The sequence below is a fragment of the Triticum dicoccoides genome, chromosome 3A (assembly GCF_002162155.2).
Source record: "Triticum dicoccoides isolate Atlit2015 ecotype Zavitan chromosome 3A, WEW_v2.0, whole genome shotgun sequence".
Taxonomy (NCBI): Eukaryota; Viridiplantae; Streptophyta; class Magnoliopsida; order Poales; family Poaceae; genus Triticum; species Triticum dicoccoides.
Window position 1 is genome coordinate 877,899 of NC_041384.1, and position 17,483 is coordinate 895,381.

The following is a 17,483-nucleotide window of genomic DNA, read 5'->3' on the forward strand; positions in this document are numbered from 1 at the left end:
TACCGGATGTAGCTTCTTTCGTTGCCGGTTGCAGCAAACAATTGATATGGTTGTACTCCCTCCATTTTTATGTACAAGGACACTATGGAATATACATTTTGCATCTATACAAGGCCACCAACAGTAATGGATGCAAAATTAATGATATTTTCTAGTACTAACAACATGTTTAATACTTGCATGCATGCAGTCATAATGATAGTCAGCTACTTCCTCCACTCAGTTTTTTTGCATGCATGCCGAGCATTGATGCTCCGAGTAAATAAGAAGAAAAGTTGACTTGTAAAGTGGGCATTAAATTTTACATTGGTACCTGTAATCTGAGTTTGTGGCCTTGTATACAAAAATGGAGGGAGTAGCAAAAACAAAAACAAATGTTGGCCGGCCGCTGCGTATGGTGGTAACAAACCTTGTTGCCGGTTGTAGCAAAAATCTTCATGGTTTGCAGCGAAAAAAACTGTTGACGCCCATCGTCGAGACTCTTACGCGATGGCTCGTGCCAACGCTTCAAGTGCTTCATGCGTCCCGATCAGTTTCCAACTGTGACATCCTTTCCAATTCAACAACGGTAACCCCGCCTATTCCTTTAACCACGCAAGGAGCCCATCCATGCATGAACATGATGATTTTTACATCTAATCTCTCTTCCCCAGACGTGGGGGTGGGGGGCCCAGCCCAACTTTCCTTTTAATCCTTTTTTTTTCTGACCGAAACTTGCCTTCTAATCCTAACTGAACGATGACGTAGTTTCCTTCTGATCGTGTCGGAAAGTGAGCGCTGCAGCGCCGCGAATTCGTCAAGATGACTTTGTACTCTCTTGGATAATGTTCCCTTTGACCTTGCCTCCGCGACCACTCTAAATCCAGCCAAATGGTGGAATACGTACGTGTGTGGTTTTGTTCCTCGGTTGCCTGGAGACTACAGTAGAGACGTCCATGACTCCATAGTGCATGCGCTGTGCAGGTGGATGATGTGATGTGAAGATGGATGATGCCTAGCTAGATACTGCTACTGTACACTATAGATTGAGCACCTAGTTCACTCTGCTAAGCAAAACTTGTTCCTATTTCCCAGGAAGTGCCACTGCAGCCGATCTACACCTTGCTCACATTGGGAATTGGACCACATCTCTGGACCTTCTCGCTCTCCTGCCTCATCGTAGAGACCGATGAAAGTTGCCTTCTAGTCATGCTAGCGCAGGTTGTGGCGTTGAGGACAACGCATCAGCAGGGCGGCGTTTTTCAGGCCTGATAGGTTGAATTAGCGTGTAGCCTCGCATTCTTATGCTTCCCAAGCCTACATTACCCATGACCAATGGAATAGTATGTGCCATGTTTTTTTTTCGCTTCCTCTGAAAGCAGGACTATATATTTTTACGACATATATAGTTGGCCGGCGTACCATAGCCATGGTCTCCACACAAACGCGGGTATGTCGTGTTCTAGCTTCACAGCATGTGTTCTAAGGGGACACATGAGAGAAGCCAAGGTGATATGGTATATATTGAATGAGATATGAGTGTGATATTGACCGTGAGAGAAACCACTTGTAAACAAATATAACTCCCATTGTTTTCGGCACACCTAGCCACTGTGTAAATAATCATAGAGCATGTGAGGAGGGGCGAGATGAAGTAGTTACGGGTTGTCTTGCCATGTCCTTGCAAGAGGGCCGGGAACTTATGGTGGCTTTATTCAAACACGAGAATACAAATGCTCTCAATAAAAAATCCAAGAAACTACAGAGTAACTCGTTTTTCTATTATATTATTGGGTTTTATCATTTATGTCACTAGTTGTGTCCCACTACTTAGTTTTGCCATTGAAAGTGACAACTGCAACAAAATGCCATCGTCATGCCACTTGTCAAGAGTAAGAACCGAATAATTTTAGAGGAAAATAAGAATGTTATTGGGGATCGAGTGGTACCCATACTTTATCGTAGTGAGATGAGGGAGAGCTAGATGTTGGTAAATGTGTATTTTGGTCATTTTAGCATGCTAAACGGGCTCTGAGCTGACAATAATGGTGTCTAATTGCATTTTTTAGCACTTAAATTCCTAGTGGCAAATCTGAGTGGTGGGACACAACTTGTGGCGTAAATTATAAGAATAACAATCCTATTCTCGGTTGTTTGAATGAGTGTAGCCTCCAATTCGTGATGCCTCCCGAGCCCATATGACCCATGACCATTGACACATGTGACATCCATATATTTGTTTTGCTCTGCTTGTGAAAGAGCAGCTGTATATACATACATACATACATATATATATATATATATATATACAAGGCTACAACATATGATGGTCTGCATCTTTCTCAACTTGTTGGTGCGGTGACGGAGGTGGGACAGGATGGCGTGAGACCTAATTCCATGTTGTTTGATATAACATTATACTCTCATAAAATTCAAGTCGCAGGCATCTAAAAAAAGCCATCCAAGAAGCTGGAGATATTTTTCCCTTCCAAGCGTCACAATGAAAGGAATGTTATGGAATACCATATGTCTCAATGACTTGGATAAACGCAAACATATATCTCCGCATGATTTAGATCTTCTCACCACATCGGAGACTGCCATGCATGATTTGAAGCAGCATGTCCTTGACTACCTTTCAGGGGGTTTCCACTTCCCATGGCATTGTTTGCCTCCATGCGGGAGATTAGGTGTATTAATTCTTGCTTGGTGTCCAAACTTTGAAAATGGATTTCTTAGCTATTTCGGTTTGAGAAATCCATATTAAATTCCACATTTGAAATAGGGCTGACAAATACATATAGGGTCCCGTGGTAGTCTACAAGGCCGCCCAAGAAAGCCCTCCACCCAATGCACCAGGGGAAGGGGTTTATGGCGATGAAGAGGTGATAAAACAGAGATGTGGAAGAGTGATAGTGAAGGACAAAGAGGGTTTGAGGTCGGTGGTGGGTAAATAGGTGACCTTTGGGTAGGTAAATATAGGGGCTTTGGACAATACGAATGAATGTTGATCATCCTTTGTATTATTCATAATACAGATCAAAACATGCAGCGGTCAATCTGTCGTTTCTCGGTCCATACAGCACCGTAAGGTTTTCGTTCGACGGCTTCCTCTTCAACGTGCGGATTGTGGCGGCAGAGCTCGTCGCATCACTCCGCTGCGACCCATGCCGGGACGTGGTGCGGCGGCGAAAAGCCCGACCGATCCGACTGGGACGGGCCGTGCAGGGGTCGTGCCGCCAGCGGGTTCTGGTGGTGGTCGTGCGGTGGTGCCGCCGCCGGCTGCTGCTTCCGGCCAGAGTGCCTTGATCCCTGGGGCCAGCCGTGGAGCGGCGCCTTCGGGGATGCTAGCGGCGGGCCGGGGAACGGCGCCGGCCGGTGCAAACTCTTCGGCCTTGGGCCGTGGTGCTGGAGCGATCGGCTCGCGCCCGCTGGCTACGGTTGTGGCTGCTGCCTCAGGTCGGGGTTGTGGCCTTGGTTCCCGGCCGACATTCCAGGGCCCGGGAATTGTTGGACGAGGAGTTCCGCACGGTCCGCGTCCTCCGCTGATGACCAGGGCGTCGCCGGCTGTCGGCCATGGTGGTCTTCGGTCTCCCGCGCCGGCCAATGCTGCTGTGGGAGCGGCGCCCCTACTCCGAGGCATCCGGTACCTACGGCGGTGGTGCGGGGTGCTGCTCCGCCGTTGCCTCGTGCCGCACCGCCGCCGCACTACGTCGCGAGGCCGACGCAAGTGCGTTCGGGCCCAACGTAGACGCGGCTGATCGCGGGTGCTGGAGTGTCTGAGGAGCCGCCCAGAAGACAGTGGGGGGACGATGGATATGATGTTTACAGGGATGGCCAACACCGTGGATCGTCGTCTACGGGAGGTGGACGTGGTTATGCATGGCAGATTGATGGTTCTGATGAGAGACCATTCCTTGGTCCGGCGGGTGGTTTTGTCGAGGGTGCTAATGGCCCGAACTACCGGCAGAGAGGTGGCTACCGTGGGCATCGTGGTGGCCGTGGCGGTGGACGTGGTTGGTACCGCAGACCTCCTCCGCCACCGGTCGTGGTTGACCATCAGGCTTCGGATATGGCAGTCGATCCCGTGCGGTCGACCGATTTGCCTAGCCAGGCGATGGAGGTAGTGACGACTTTGGCCAACGTGGAGGTTCCTGCGACTGGAGATACTGCTGAGGCAGGGGACAGGGCTGAGACTGAGAAGGCGTCCAAGTGGGCGCGTAAGAAGGAAAAGATGCTTTGTTATCGATGTGGCGAGAAGGGTCACTTTATTGCTGAGTGCGTGGCGGAACTATGTGGCTCATGTGGTAAGACAGCTCATACTATGGGGGACTGCCCGGTTCTGCGTGATCAGGCTCCTGCTCTCACGATGTATGGAGTATATTGTGCTGAGCTCACGTTCTTTGAGTCTCCGGCGGCGAGAGAGATTCCGGTTGAGACTCAGAGCTTGACTACTGGTATTGTAAAAGCTACTCGCGAAGTGGTGTCTGAGGCTCAAATTGTGCAGAGACTTCAGGATATGGCTCCAGGTGATTTTCAGTGGGAACTTGTCCAGATTGAGGACAATGTGTTTAGGGTTGATTTCCCATCGGTGGATGATTTGCAGAAGCTGCTGATTTTTGAGTTGTGCAAGGTCCCTGGTACTCAATGCATTCTGGAATTTCACGAGTGGAAGAAGGTGGAGCCTAAAGGAAAACCGCTCACTCAGGTGTTGCTGCGGTTTTCAGGGGACCCATCTGAGTCTTTGACAGATGCTCGAGTTGTGGCTAGTTTGGGTATGATGGTTGGAAAGACTAAGAAAGTGGATATGGCATTCACCAGCGCCCATGGGGTGGCCCGGCTCTTAGTGGGTGTTCTGGACATCGATTTCGTCCCGGATGTGGTCAACTGGTTTTATCGGGGAGAGGTGTTTCCGCTTGAGATTGAGTTTGAGGATTCTGAGCTATTTGCCGACGCGGTTACTGAGACTGGTATGGATTTGCACGAGGGGGATGGTGACGCCGGTGCTCGTGGGGACCAGACTGATTAGGCGGGACGTGAGAGGACCAATGGTTTGGGTCCAGTTGCTCCGTTGCCCGGGGATGGTTCCGGAGTAGAGCCAGCCCCGGTTCCGTCGGTTCCGATGAGTACGTTGCGGTTTGGGTCCTTTGAGCCAGCGTCGGCCCCTCCCAGGCTGTGGAGTGACAAGGTGGATTCTGATGATAGCTTTGAGTGTATGCTTCCGCCGTTGGAGTTTGATGCTGTCGCTGATCCTGTGGTGGATGGCTTGTTGGGGATGCTCTCGGTGACGACCTTGGGAGGGGTTAGGGAGGTGGATCCTCAGGTGGTTCTGCTTCCGCCCACCACCCCAGTGGTCTCGAGCCGGGCAACGCCGTCTGTCTCGGAGGTTCGGCCTGGGGAGGGGAGTCCGGGGCAGGTGGCCTCGGTCTATCCTTCTCTTGGCCTGGCGTCAGAGACACCGGTGTCGCCGACGATGGTCGGCCGTGGGGGAGGACGCATGGGTCAGGCGGATCCGGCTCTTTCTCCTACGGTGGCGGCTGCTGTGGGCGCATCTCCGGTGCAGCTGGGGACGGGTCTAGGGCAGGTGGCCTCCACTCCTCCTCCTCCTTCGCCAGTAAGGCCATCAACGACATCAGATCTCGCAGTCCGGGCGGGAGGAGAGTCTGGGCTGGCGGCGCCTATGCTTCCCTCCCCCGGCGGCCTACCTGTGGGGCATGTGAGCCCTCCGTCGCCTCATCCGATAGGTTTGGCGTACTCTTCAGCGCGAGGCTTTACGCGGGAGGAGGTGATTTCGTTTGGTGGGATCCCTGATCCGGTTTCGACGGGGCTTCGGATGAGTTCTCGGCTCCAGGACAACCCGGAGGTTGATGACATGCAGGACAACAAGGCTCCCAGACTGGATGGTTTCCCGGCTGAGTTCTACAAAAAGTGCTGGCACATTATTAAGGGGGATTTGTTACCTATGTTTCATGATCTGTTCTCTGGACAGCTTCATTTATTTCACTTGAATTTTGGAACAATCACATTGCTTCCTAAGAAAACGGAGGCTGTGAGAATTGAGCAGTTCAGGCCGATCGTCCTTCTCAATGTTAGTTTCAAAATTTTCACCAAGGCCGGGACTAATAGGCTCACACAGATTGCGCATTCTGTGGTGCAACAGTCCCAAACTGATTTCATGCCGGATAGAAACATCCTTGAGGGGGTGGTTGTCCTTCATGAAATGCTCCATGAAATCCATTCAAAGAAATTAGATGGAGTCATTTTTAAGGTGGATTTCGAGAAAGCGTATGATAAAGTCAAATGGCCATTTCTCTAGTAGGCATTGTGTATGAAAGGTTTTGATGAAGCCTGGCGCCGCCAGGTTGAATCGTTTACGCAAAAAGGAAGTGCTGGAATTAAGGTGAATGACGATATTGGTCACTACTTCCAGACACATAAAGGCCTAAGACAAGGAGATCCGATGTCCCCTATCCTGTTTAACATTGTGGTTGACATGTTAGCAATTATGATAGGTAGGGCTAAGGAGAATGGTCAAGTAGGTGGATTGGTACCTCATCTTGTCGATGGAGGTGTGTCCATCCTTCAGTAGGCTGATGATACAATCATCTTTATGGAGCATGATTTGGCCAAGGCGAGAAATATGAAGCTAGTGTTATGCCTTTTCGAACAATTGACCGGGCTACAGATTAACTTTCACAAGAGTGAGTTGTTTTTCTTTGGTAGAGCCAATGATGACCAAGAGGCTTATAGGCAATTGTTTGGGTGTGATTTGGGGGCGTTACCTTTTTCTTACCTAGGTATACCAATTCACCACCGTAATCTCACGAACAGAGAATGGAAATGCATTGAAGACCGATTTGAAAAGAAACTGAGTTGCTGGAAGGGCAAGCTCATGTCATATGGAGGCCGATTGATTTTGATTAATTCGGTGCTCACGAGTATGCCTATGTTTCTCTTATCGTTCTTTGAAGTCCCAGTTGGAGTAAAGAAAAGACTGGACTTTTATCGCTCGCGTTTCTTTTGGCAGGGTGATGAACTAAAAAGAAAATATCGGCTACCTAAATGTCATCTGTAGACCGAAAGACCAAGGGGATCTTGGTAACGAGAATCTCGAAGTCAAGAACAGATGCCTTCTTAGTAAGTGGCTGTGGAAGTTAGCCCATGAGACTGAGGCCACGTGGGCGCAAATACTTTGTAGCAAGTACCTTCAGACCAAAACTTTGTCCCAGGCGACAGTTAGGCCGACTGATTCGCCTTTCTGGAGAGGACTGATGAAAGTCAAACAATCCTTGTTTAATAGGACAAAGTTTATTATTGGCAACGGTGCTAGTACGCGTTTCTGGGAGGATACTTGGCTCGGAGAGACACCCTTGGCCATTCAATACCCGTCTTTATATCGGATTGTTCAACGTCGTGAGGTGTTCGTTGCAACGATATTTCAATCTACCCCCCTTAATATTCAATTTAGACGGTCGTTAGCGTGCAATCGTTGGGAAGAATGGCTCCATCTAGTTAGGAGACTGATGGAGGTTCAGCTTTCCCAACAACCAGATGAATTACGCTGGAAGCTTACTAGGTCTGGAGTATTCACAGTTAAATCAATGTATATTGATGTCATTAACTCGAGCTTCATTCCCACCTCTAAGCACGTTTGGGCTGTTAGAGTACCTTTGAAAATAAAAGTGTTTATGTGGTTTGTCCATAAACAAGTTATATTAACCAAGGACAACCTGACTAAGCGTATTTGGACAGGATCTACTAGGTGTAGCTTCTCTGATCGGGATGAGACAATTAAGCACCTTTTTCTTGATTGCCCGCTAGCCAAAGTTCTTTGGCAGTCAGTCCACATTGCTTTCAATATTACGCCACCGCATACTATTAACACGTTATTTGGGGTGTGGCTTAATGGGATTGAGCCCGATTTAGCGAGACATATTCGTGTGGGAGTATGCGCGTTGCTGTGGACTATATGGAATTGCAGAAATGATTTGGTTTTTAACAGAACATCATGCATTCATTTTTTGAAGGTTATCTTCCGGGCCACGGCATTGATCCGTTCGTGGTCGCTACTCACTCCGATGGAGGCCAGGGAGCATTTGGTTACTGGATCTATCCGTTGGGAGATGGTAGCTCGGGATATCTTCAACCGGTTTGGATGGCGGTCATGTAATAGGATAGGCAATTAGTTTACCTATCTGTCTTTAGCCAGCCGGTTGTGGCGTCCCTTATTTGGCTAGTCTGTCCTTCTAGCCTCTTTGGCTCTGTGTGAGCCTTTTTTTTTCAGTTCGAGACTTTTAAGACCATATTGGAACCTATTTATTTGTTTTAATAAGAGGGCCGTATGCATCGTTCTGATGCAGAGGCCGGAGTGAACCCCCTTTTCGAAAGAAAAAAAAAACACCAAGGGCAAGGAGGTTGTGCTACCATTGGTGGACGAGCACCCCAGCCGCAAGCGGAGGAACTATGTTGAACAACATGAAAGCATGGGCTGTCCATGGAAAGTTACTTTATTACGTGTAGTCGAAATCCCTAAGCACACAACTGAAATATCAATGGTATAAAATTTATCACCCAGAGGTAACAAAAGAGATAACCAAGATAGACTCAACATTATCACAAAAAGGAGCAAAGATCAGCTTGGATTCCAATAGGTGAGATATAACTATTAAAATGGGCCTTCATGGTGCTTTATAAATAAAGTTCAAAAGACTGAACTGATAAAAGATGGCGTCAAAATTTTCTTAATTATAAGACAGGTTAAAGTAATATGGACATTCGAGAAAGTAGCGAAACTGCCACCAACATTCGAGAAATATCTGCACACAGGTATGTTGTGTGCGAGTTTCATAGGGTTCTGATGAGATCTTCTCCCAATCTCAATCTTCACATAACGTACTGGTCCCTCGAACAGTTGCTCGGGGATTTCTAACAATGAGTGAGCTACGAGTAGCACAGAGACTTCTGGTTCCAGATACACTTCATCCCTCTAGCTTGGAGTGACGATGGCAGACAAAGCGTCAGCTTCCTGCTCAGAGACAAAATACCTATAGGTTGCTACTGCCAGAACTGTTTGCGCCCATGAGCGCCCACACTCTTTCCCGCACCACACATGAGGATGGTGGTTAAACGGAGCAAGGATGGGCGGAACAGAATGGATGACACATACTTCCTCCGTTTCAAAATATAAGTCTTTTTAGAGATTTTAATGCGAACTTCATACGGATGTATGTAGACATATTTTAGAGGGTAGATTCACACATTTCCCTCTGTATGTAGTCAAGAAAGACTTATATTTAGGAACGGAGCTGCACACCCAAAGTCAGCAGGCGACACCGCCACAGCTGACTGTCCTTGATGGCATAGACGCTGATGTTGTCTTGGCCTCCAAGGTGCACCAGAAACAACGGTGCCTAGAGCGCCATAAGGTGGTGCTCAGGAGATCTGACAACCACAGGAAGGTCTCCCGGCGATATGACAGTCGTGTCAGCCAGCATGTATGCTGACCAAATGATGACCTTTAGAATGGGCCAGTCCACGCATGGACGAAAATCTGCCAAAAATAGTAGCGTGACCTGCACTGCAAATGACCACCTGCACCGCATGTATGCTCAACAGCACCTTAATATGGAGCAGCTGTCTACTCCAAATGACCACTAGCGGTTCGAATCCAGCCGCCATTAGCAGTATTACTTGTCAGCTGCGTTTTGATTTTCGGTTTGCCATTTTTTTCGGCCCTGAACGAAATGGCCGAATTTCGGTCATTTCAAAAATTACGGCAAAATTTCGGACGAAATTATAAAATCAAATTTTGAATTTTCAGACAAAATTTGGCCGAAATTTGGCCGAAATTCGGCCGAAATTTGACCAAACATTCACAGAAATTTGAAATCAAGCTAAGCAAAAGCATAGCAGCCCAACAACCATCAGGAGTAATCATATAATGTTTAGCAAATTAGCTCTAGGGATTAATATAAGAGCGTCAGTCCAATATGACCCTCACGCACATTAGTTCTAAACTTACAGTCCACAACCATCACATCATAGTTCAAAGTTTAAATACTTCAGTACAACCAACTCTAGGAATTTAAAGGATTTCACATAGAAACAGCTCCAAAAGACAACCATCAAAGCATCACAACGAACAACAACTCCAAAAGAAATCCATGAAAGCATGGACGGGGAGGTCTTGTTCCATTGAAAAAGCTCCAGCTTCCATGCTCCAAGCCTCCAACTAGCATCATGCTCCAAGCTCCAGCTAGGTACCATTTAAAAGACAAATACAAGTGATAAGTAGCATTTAGAACAACACTACTACATCATAAGTAGCAACTAGAATAGCACTACTAAGAGATAAGTAGCAATTAGAACAACACTAGTATGTGAGTGGTAGCAATTGGAACAGCACTAGTAGGTGATAAGTAGCAATTACAACAGCCATACAAGAAGATAAGTAGAAATTACAACAGTACTACACGATAATTGACAAGTAGCAATTAGAACATCAGTATTGATCATTACACAGTGAGCATACACATTAGAGCACCAGAATAAGAAAGCAATGTACATCAAGCTATTTAAAGATCAACCGCTTCAAACATATGCATCAAGCTAAGTAATCATCATGAAGAAGAAACACCGAAAAGAAGAGACTTACCAAATCTACGAGTAGAGGCTGTTGACTTCCTTGGTCTTCTTCCTAACAAGTCGTCCAGATCTACGAGTCTCCAAATTGCCAATGCTTGCTTGTGTCTCCTTTTCAACTTGTACTTGTGTCTCTTCTTCCACTTGCATTTGTGTTTCTTGTTGATCTTGTTGATCATCCTCATCATCCTCACTCACCCCATCATCATCCTCACTCTCATTATCAACATATTCATTCTCGTTGTCGTCATCCTCACTGTCAGTTTCGACATACTCATTCTCCTCATCATGATTCCTCTTTCTTTTCTTCTTATTAGCCTTTGTACCAACATAAGAATCCTTCCTGCCTGAGTTGAGGCGCCTTATTTTCTCAAAAACAGCACTGGCCGCATCGGCTCCATCCAAAATTGGATCCTCTTCATCCTCATTCAGCCACTCCATTATTGGATTTGTCTCATCGAACATTGTTGTATCTATCAGCAGTGCACTTGGATCAACCTCTTTATCTATATCTCTCTCTTTCTCTTGATCTTCTTCAGCTCGTATCTTCAAGGTTTGGATAGTAAACCAAGTAAATTATATGACATGCAAGGACAATACAAGGTACAAAGTAAATTTGAGTTGGTTTATACCTTTAGGTTGTAGCGGACAGAAACTAGCTTGTGGAGCTTGTCATATAAAAGGCGATTTCTTGGCTTTGTGTGCACCAAAGCAAAGGCGCTCCAGTTCCTCTCACACCCACTAGATGAGACACATTGTGAGCAAATTCTCATTGCGCACTTCTGCAATGCAGGAACATCCCCTCCAAATTGAAACCACCACTGGGCTGCAAGATATCACCAATGAAATTTTCAGAATTACACAAAACAAAAGGAAATGGAAATTCTAAAACCAAAAGACCACGACTTACTTGGCTCCATTCTCGCCGCAGCTTCTTGTGCTAATCTGGTCCCAAACCTTCCTTGGCACTCCCTAAACTTACTAACTTCATCAATGGCTGAAAGAGCACTCTTTGGATCTAATATCTTCGCTATCGCATCTGTTAGTGCAGTAGCATAATTTGTATGGTTGCAAAGGTTGAGGCTATAATGTGTATATGGATCAAGGACGGCAGCTGCAACCATAAACGTATCTTCTTCCATTGCATCTATCCTCTTGCACACCTTGCGCATGAAACTAAGGTACAACCTTGATGTAGGGCCTAGATGTGCTTCCATCCGTTGTATAGCGAGCATCATACTTTTTTTGAAGCCAGAAAGAGTGCATTGTTTCTGCGTATCAGCATACCTCATGGCCTTATAAAGTGGCCTTAACGAACCTAGTACCCACTCTAGTGCATTCCACCAAACATTACTAGACAAACATTCTTCAGAAAACACGTATCCAGGCTCATAGCTCCACTGACACTCCTTCCAATCCTGAGAAACCATCCACTCCCTAAATTTATCTTTCTTCAAATGGTAACTCTCAAGGAACATGAAGACAGTCCCAAACCGGGTGGCATTTGGTCTAATTAGTTCACCACCTATGTTCTTCTTCATGTTATCATGTAGATTATTGTGCTTATGCAAGAACCTACAGATTGTCTTGGCACCCTTGACTATCACATCAACCTCAGGAAACTTGGCTATATCTTTTAACATAAGATTGACGGTGTGAGCAGCACACGGTTGCCAAACAATATGAGAGTACTTTGGTTCTTCTATAAGGGTTTTGCAAGCTTTTTTATAATTTGACCCATTATCGGTTACGATTTGAACTATATGTTCATGGCCTATCTCTTCTACAACCTTCTCAATCTCTCTATAGATAAAGTCTGCAAAATTATGTAAGATGCATATACCTAGTTAGAAAAAATCAAGTATTTTAAGAACATAAAACAATTCTAGGACAAATCCAAGTATTCAAGAAGAAAGTAAAACGCGAAGAAGAGGAGGAAGTAACCTGAATTCTGAGTCTGACCGGATGCATCAATAGTATTAAGGAAGAACATTCGTGTATTGCAATACACCATGAAGTTTATGAGACACATTCCTGTTGGACCAGTCCAAGAGTCACACATAAGAGTCACACCAAAGTTTTTCCAATCTTGTTTGAATTTCTGAAGAAACGAAGTTGCTTCATCATAGTTTGCATCCAAATATTTTCCATCAATCTCCTTCGCGGTTGGTATAGGAGTAGGTCCTAATTGTTGAGTGATCTTCATAGCAGCTCGGAAGTATGGACAGTCAGCTTTACGTCCAGCAATATCATTGGCATGAAAAAACTTGGACCAAGCTAGGCCAAGTGCATCTCTCGAATTAGGGTCCAAAGCACTACTGATCTTGGGCTGCATAGATACTTTGTTGCTGCATAATTGCTTGTCAAAATATGCGGTGATACTCTTTTTGCCAACATCAACTCGCACATCACCCACACTCCCCTTGCCAATCCTCCTATCAACTCTGCGGGAGACATTCGGGTCACGCAATGCCTCTCGAATATTCATCTGAATTTCTTCTTCATCATCATCTATTATGTTAATCACCCTTCCTTGTTGATACAGCCCTTCCATAATATTTCTTTCAATTCTCAGCCTGCTATTTTGTTTCTCTCTTTTCTTCCTCTTCGATTCATCCCGGCACTCTCTCATTGCATCTCTCACATTTCTTGGCACATTTGGGCAGCTCCTCACGTTACCTACAATCCAACCAAGGTGCTCCTTGGCACGGGTTGCACCTCCACCTTTGTGCTTTAGGCCACAGTACATACAATGAAAACCCCCAGAATACGGCCATGTATGGTTCCAAGGATCATATAAGTTATTATCTTTAATTCCTGCATTGCAAAGTTACAAACAACATCACTTTAATTGAACCTAACAATATTCCATTTGCATCGTGTGAACAAGCAAAGCATAGTAATCTGGCAACATACCAAGCAAATACTCTAGAAATGTGCACCAATAAGATCAAGATATATGCCTTACTATATAGAAATATGAAAGAGAGATCCAAATACTCTAAACTGTGATCATCCTCATCTCACTACATGGACAACGCAGTGTACTGTTATGTACAATTTACAAACAAATACCAAATAGTTTCATGGAAGTACTGAGATCTCTATGCCATCTTTTTTTATTTGAACCAAGTTAGAGCTCTATAAGAAGCACATGCAATCTCATAGCTCATATCAAGTTAGTATATTACCTTTCCAAGAGCTTTGAGAACCACTTGCACTTGCATCATGGTTGCCGCTGCCATTCCTATTTGCAGTTCCATTACCTGAAAATCAAGTGACAAAAGGACACCGGTCAGTTATCAAGAGTAGGTAACTAAGGAAGCAACCCTTGCTTACTAGGGTGTCCTCATATTAATGATAAAGAAAAAACAGTACAACCCAATGCTCTAGTTCACATACTAAGGAATAAGTAATTTATATACAACTCGATGCTCTAGTTTGCCAAACAGACAAGTCATATACTGTACCCAATGATGCTTAGTTCTAGAACCACCACTTAATGGTACCACTGACCATTGAAATTAATCATCGGTCAACATCTACTTTTCTGTGCAAATAACTCAAGTGTGAAGTCTGATAGAAATTAGCACAAGAGGCAGCCTTTACAGGAAATCGACGGCATGGCGCAGCTCAAAAACATTAGAGCACAGAAGGCCTACCGTGCAAATAAGAAGTTCCAACAACATCATTAACATAATAATCCGATCAATAATATCATTAACATAACAATCCGATCGACAACACATTATTACGTACAATTGCATATTCTCAACAACACAGTTTACGGGGGAGTCACTCGCAACATCCATCATACATAACAACTCAAGTTCAGCAGCAATTCATGGGCAAGCGCAGCTGAACCCAAGGCCTGTTCGGGTAACACGCGCGGAAGGAAACATAACAGCAGCTAGTGCGGTGTGCTTCTGCCTCGGCCAGCAGCAATTTTATCCAAGTCGGTGGCTTCAAGGAGCAGTCCCCTTGTCCATGGAACAATTATATATTTTAGGATGTTCATAACAAAGTTTGTAACCCACTTTCTGTTGGACCAAAAGAAATATTACCAGATCTAGAGCATCCTTGGTGACTACAAGATGCATGTATAATTCAGATTAATAATGCCACTACTGTGTTCAACTCATCAAGACTCGATTTTTCTTACCCCGGTATGATATATGCATTTGCCAAGCCATTTACCAGGGACCTATCCTAAATCTAAAGCAGCACAAGTAGACACAGATTATAACCAAGAAACAAATCCACATCGATCTGAAATTGCTGAAGAACTGAAACAGCATACATGTACTTGGACGAGACAAATTGCTGAAGACTGAAACTGCATACACGTACTGAAACTGCATCAAGAACATATGTACCTTCCCAGTCAAGCGGACGCCCTCCATGCTGCTGCCGCTGCTCCGTGCTACTGCCTCCGTTGAACTGGTCGGCTTGCGCTCCATCAGCTCCGTTGCCGCAGCCGCCAAGCACCATGCTGCAGTCTTGGAGAAGCAAAGGACAGGAAGTGGATGGGGTGGAGGCGAGGAGATGTGGAGGACGGCCAGAGAAGCGAGCGCCTTGGCCGGAGATGTGGAGGAGGGCGAGGAGATGTGGCCTGTGCGCGGCGGCGGCGCCGCACACAGGAAGAGGGACAGGGAACGAGTGATTCTAGGGTTAGGCCGTTTGGGTTTCGTGGTTTTGTCTCAGCGGAAGCTAACTAGAAGGCTCTCGAAGCTGGGCCGGGCAAAAAAAATTCAAACTGGGCCGAATTATTCGGCCGATAGGCCCATATATCGGGCCCTAGCGAGACGGCCGAAATTCGGCCGAAAATCATTTTTTTCGGCCGAAAATCAAAACGCAGCTTGTCAGTCCATACAGCAGTTTGTAAAAAACGAGTTTATGTATAAAAAAAATCATGTTGCATTTCTATCTATCAGCGTCGCTCCTAGTATTGCAAAGCCTGACATTGACCTCATCTCTCGAGAGGAGTTTGGTAGAAATTTCAGTTTTTTCCTACTCGTCCGGAGAGTACTTGGTGGGCAGAACGAGATTTAAAGGAGATAGTTGTTCTCATGTGGGCGTAAACAAACACTAATTCATTTATATATAGATGTTATGTATGTTTCACTAATTTGATATAATTATTTATTATATAAGTAATTGTAAATTTTTCATGTGTTGAAGCAATGCTCACGGATATCAAGGAAAAGGTATACTCTTAGGAATGTTGATGTATTTAAAAAAAATGTCAACTATATGTCCTCACAGGAAGTAAAAACCGAGAGCATCTGATGCTGTGAATTCCACAACGCAATCGGTCGATAAAAGGAAAACTACCGCCGCACTCGTGCCAAGGCTTCTGGAGTCGCGGAACATGCATGTTTGGTCGTTTCCAATCATGGACCCCAACATTGTATTATTCCTACCATGAACCTTTCATGGACGTTGCAGGCAATTCTCGGTGTCTCCCAATCCTACATATTATCATGATCTGAGAAAGCTTGTTGATTAGTTTGTGCCATCAACTTAACTTTAGTTGATGCTAATGCAATCAAATATTCACAATTCTACTACACATTTGGTGCATCTTGAGCTCTCCTCACCAATATAATATGTGCTAGCTTCTAAGGGACCTAAGGAGACGGTAGACAAAAGTTGTGATAGAAGTGTGATGTTGATGGCATGCATAAGGGACTTCATATAGAACCATAGGGGTTCATTATCTTTGTCTCTCACCATTATTTCCTGCTACGGTACACCTACCACTTTGCACATGATCTTACAGCTGGTGAGGAGAGAGGAAATGCAGTGGATAAGTTTTATTTCCATGTCGGCTGAGGCAGGAGAACATAATAGCGAGCAGCCAGAAATTTCAGGGAGTTGCTAAGGGATTTGTGGCTCAACATGCTTGACAGTCACATGGTAAGCTACTTGATACTCGACCCATTATAAAATATAGACGCATAAATATTTTTAGAAGCCACATTTTATAATATGCTCCTCCGTATATTTTCTGTGTGTATTCTAGACTATATTGAAGAAAACTTTATTTACTCATCATTAGATATCAAAATCTATTTATATGCTATCGTGTGGAATAGATTCACTTGAGCGAGCGCTATGTATAAATATTGGAAGCTAAGTTTGGCAATATCATGAGACAAAAAGCATTTCTTGTATTGAGAAAATAAACACAAATCGAACTTTTGATTTTTGGGGTAAAGAATCTTATAAGAGTCAGTCGTAGTCTACTTTGTTAGATGTACTGTGAATTCACAAACTTTCATTCTAAAAATATCCATCTATGTGATGCATAAAAAGGGGAAATTATGTAGTGCAGTTTTACGCTTGATTTAAAACTGGTGTGTGATGTGAATGTAGCTTTGCTCCATATTTATTGATAGTTATGTAATATTCGCTTGCAAAAGCCATTGGGTGCGTAAAAACCTCAAACGATCCATCTCGAACTTATGTTTTCTTTTTCGTTATCACTACCTTTCGTGAAGTCATGTTTATCGATTTCAATTATTCCCTGTGTCCCCCAATCCTACACATAATATGCTACACCCAAATCTAGTCAATTACTATGGACACTAGTCATGAAATCATGTGTTCGCATGGGCTAGTTGCAAAATATTATCTTTGAATCCCATACGTTAGAACATAGCAATGCTTTGTGTACAACGGCATTGACCTGACAGATTTGAGACATCATGCATAATACATAAGGAAATGTATTCCAGTCAATACGTTATGGGTATGCCTGACTGTCCATAAACTAAATTGGCACAAAACTGTGTCTCTCACGCACGTGATCTATTTCTCTCTCTCTCTCTCTCTCTCTCTCTCTCTCTCTCTCTCTCTCT

At 44.9% G+C, this 17,483-nt stretch overlaps 2 protein-coding genes across 2 annotated transcripts; both read right to left on the bottom strand.

Annotated features, from left to right (window-relative positions):
- Positions 1-9,946: 9,946 nt before the first annotated feature.
- On the bottom strand, positions 9,947-11,139 carry LOC119270840 (uncharacterized protein DDB_G0283697-like). Its single transcript, XM_037552892.1, has 2 exons — positions 10,634-11,139; positions 9,947-10,234 (listed from the first exon to the last, which is right to left on the bottom strand). The coding sequence occupies exon 1, from the start codon at positions 11,083-11,085 to the stop codon at positions 10,639-10,641; it is 447 nt and encodes a 148-aa protein (XP_037408789.1). The 5' UTR covers positions 11,086-11,139; the 3' UTR covers positions 9,947-10,234; positions 10,634-10,638.
- A 1,366-nt stretch (positions 11,140-12,505) lies between these two features.
- LOC119270823 lies at positions 12,506-15,471 on the bottom strand. The gene is made up of 3 exons (XM_037552882.1): positions 14,997-15,471; positions 13,812-13,886; positions 12,506-13,437 (listed from the first exon to the last, which is right to left on the bottom strand). Exons 1-3 carry the CDS (start codon positions 15,109-15,111, stop codon positions 12,506-12,508), a joined length of 1,122 nt encoding a protein of 373 aa, XP_037408779.1. The 5' UTR covers positions 15,112-15,471.
- Between the last annotated feature and the right edge of the window lie 2,012 nt (positions 15,472-17,483).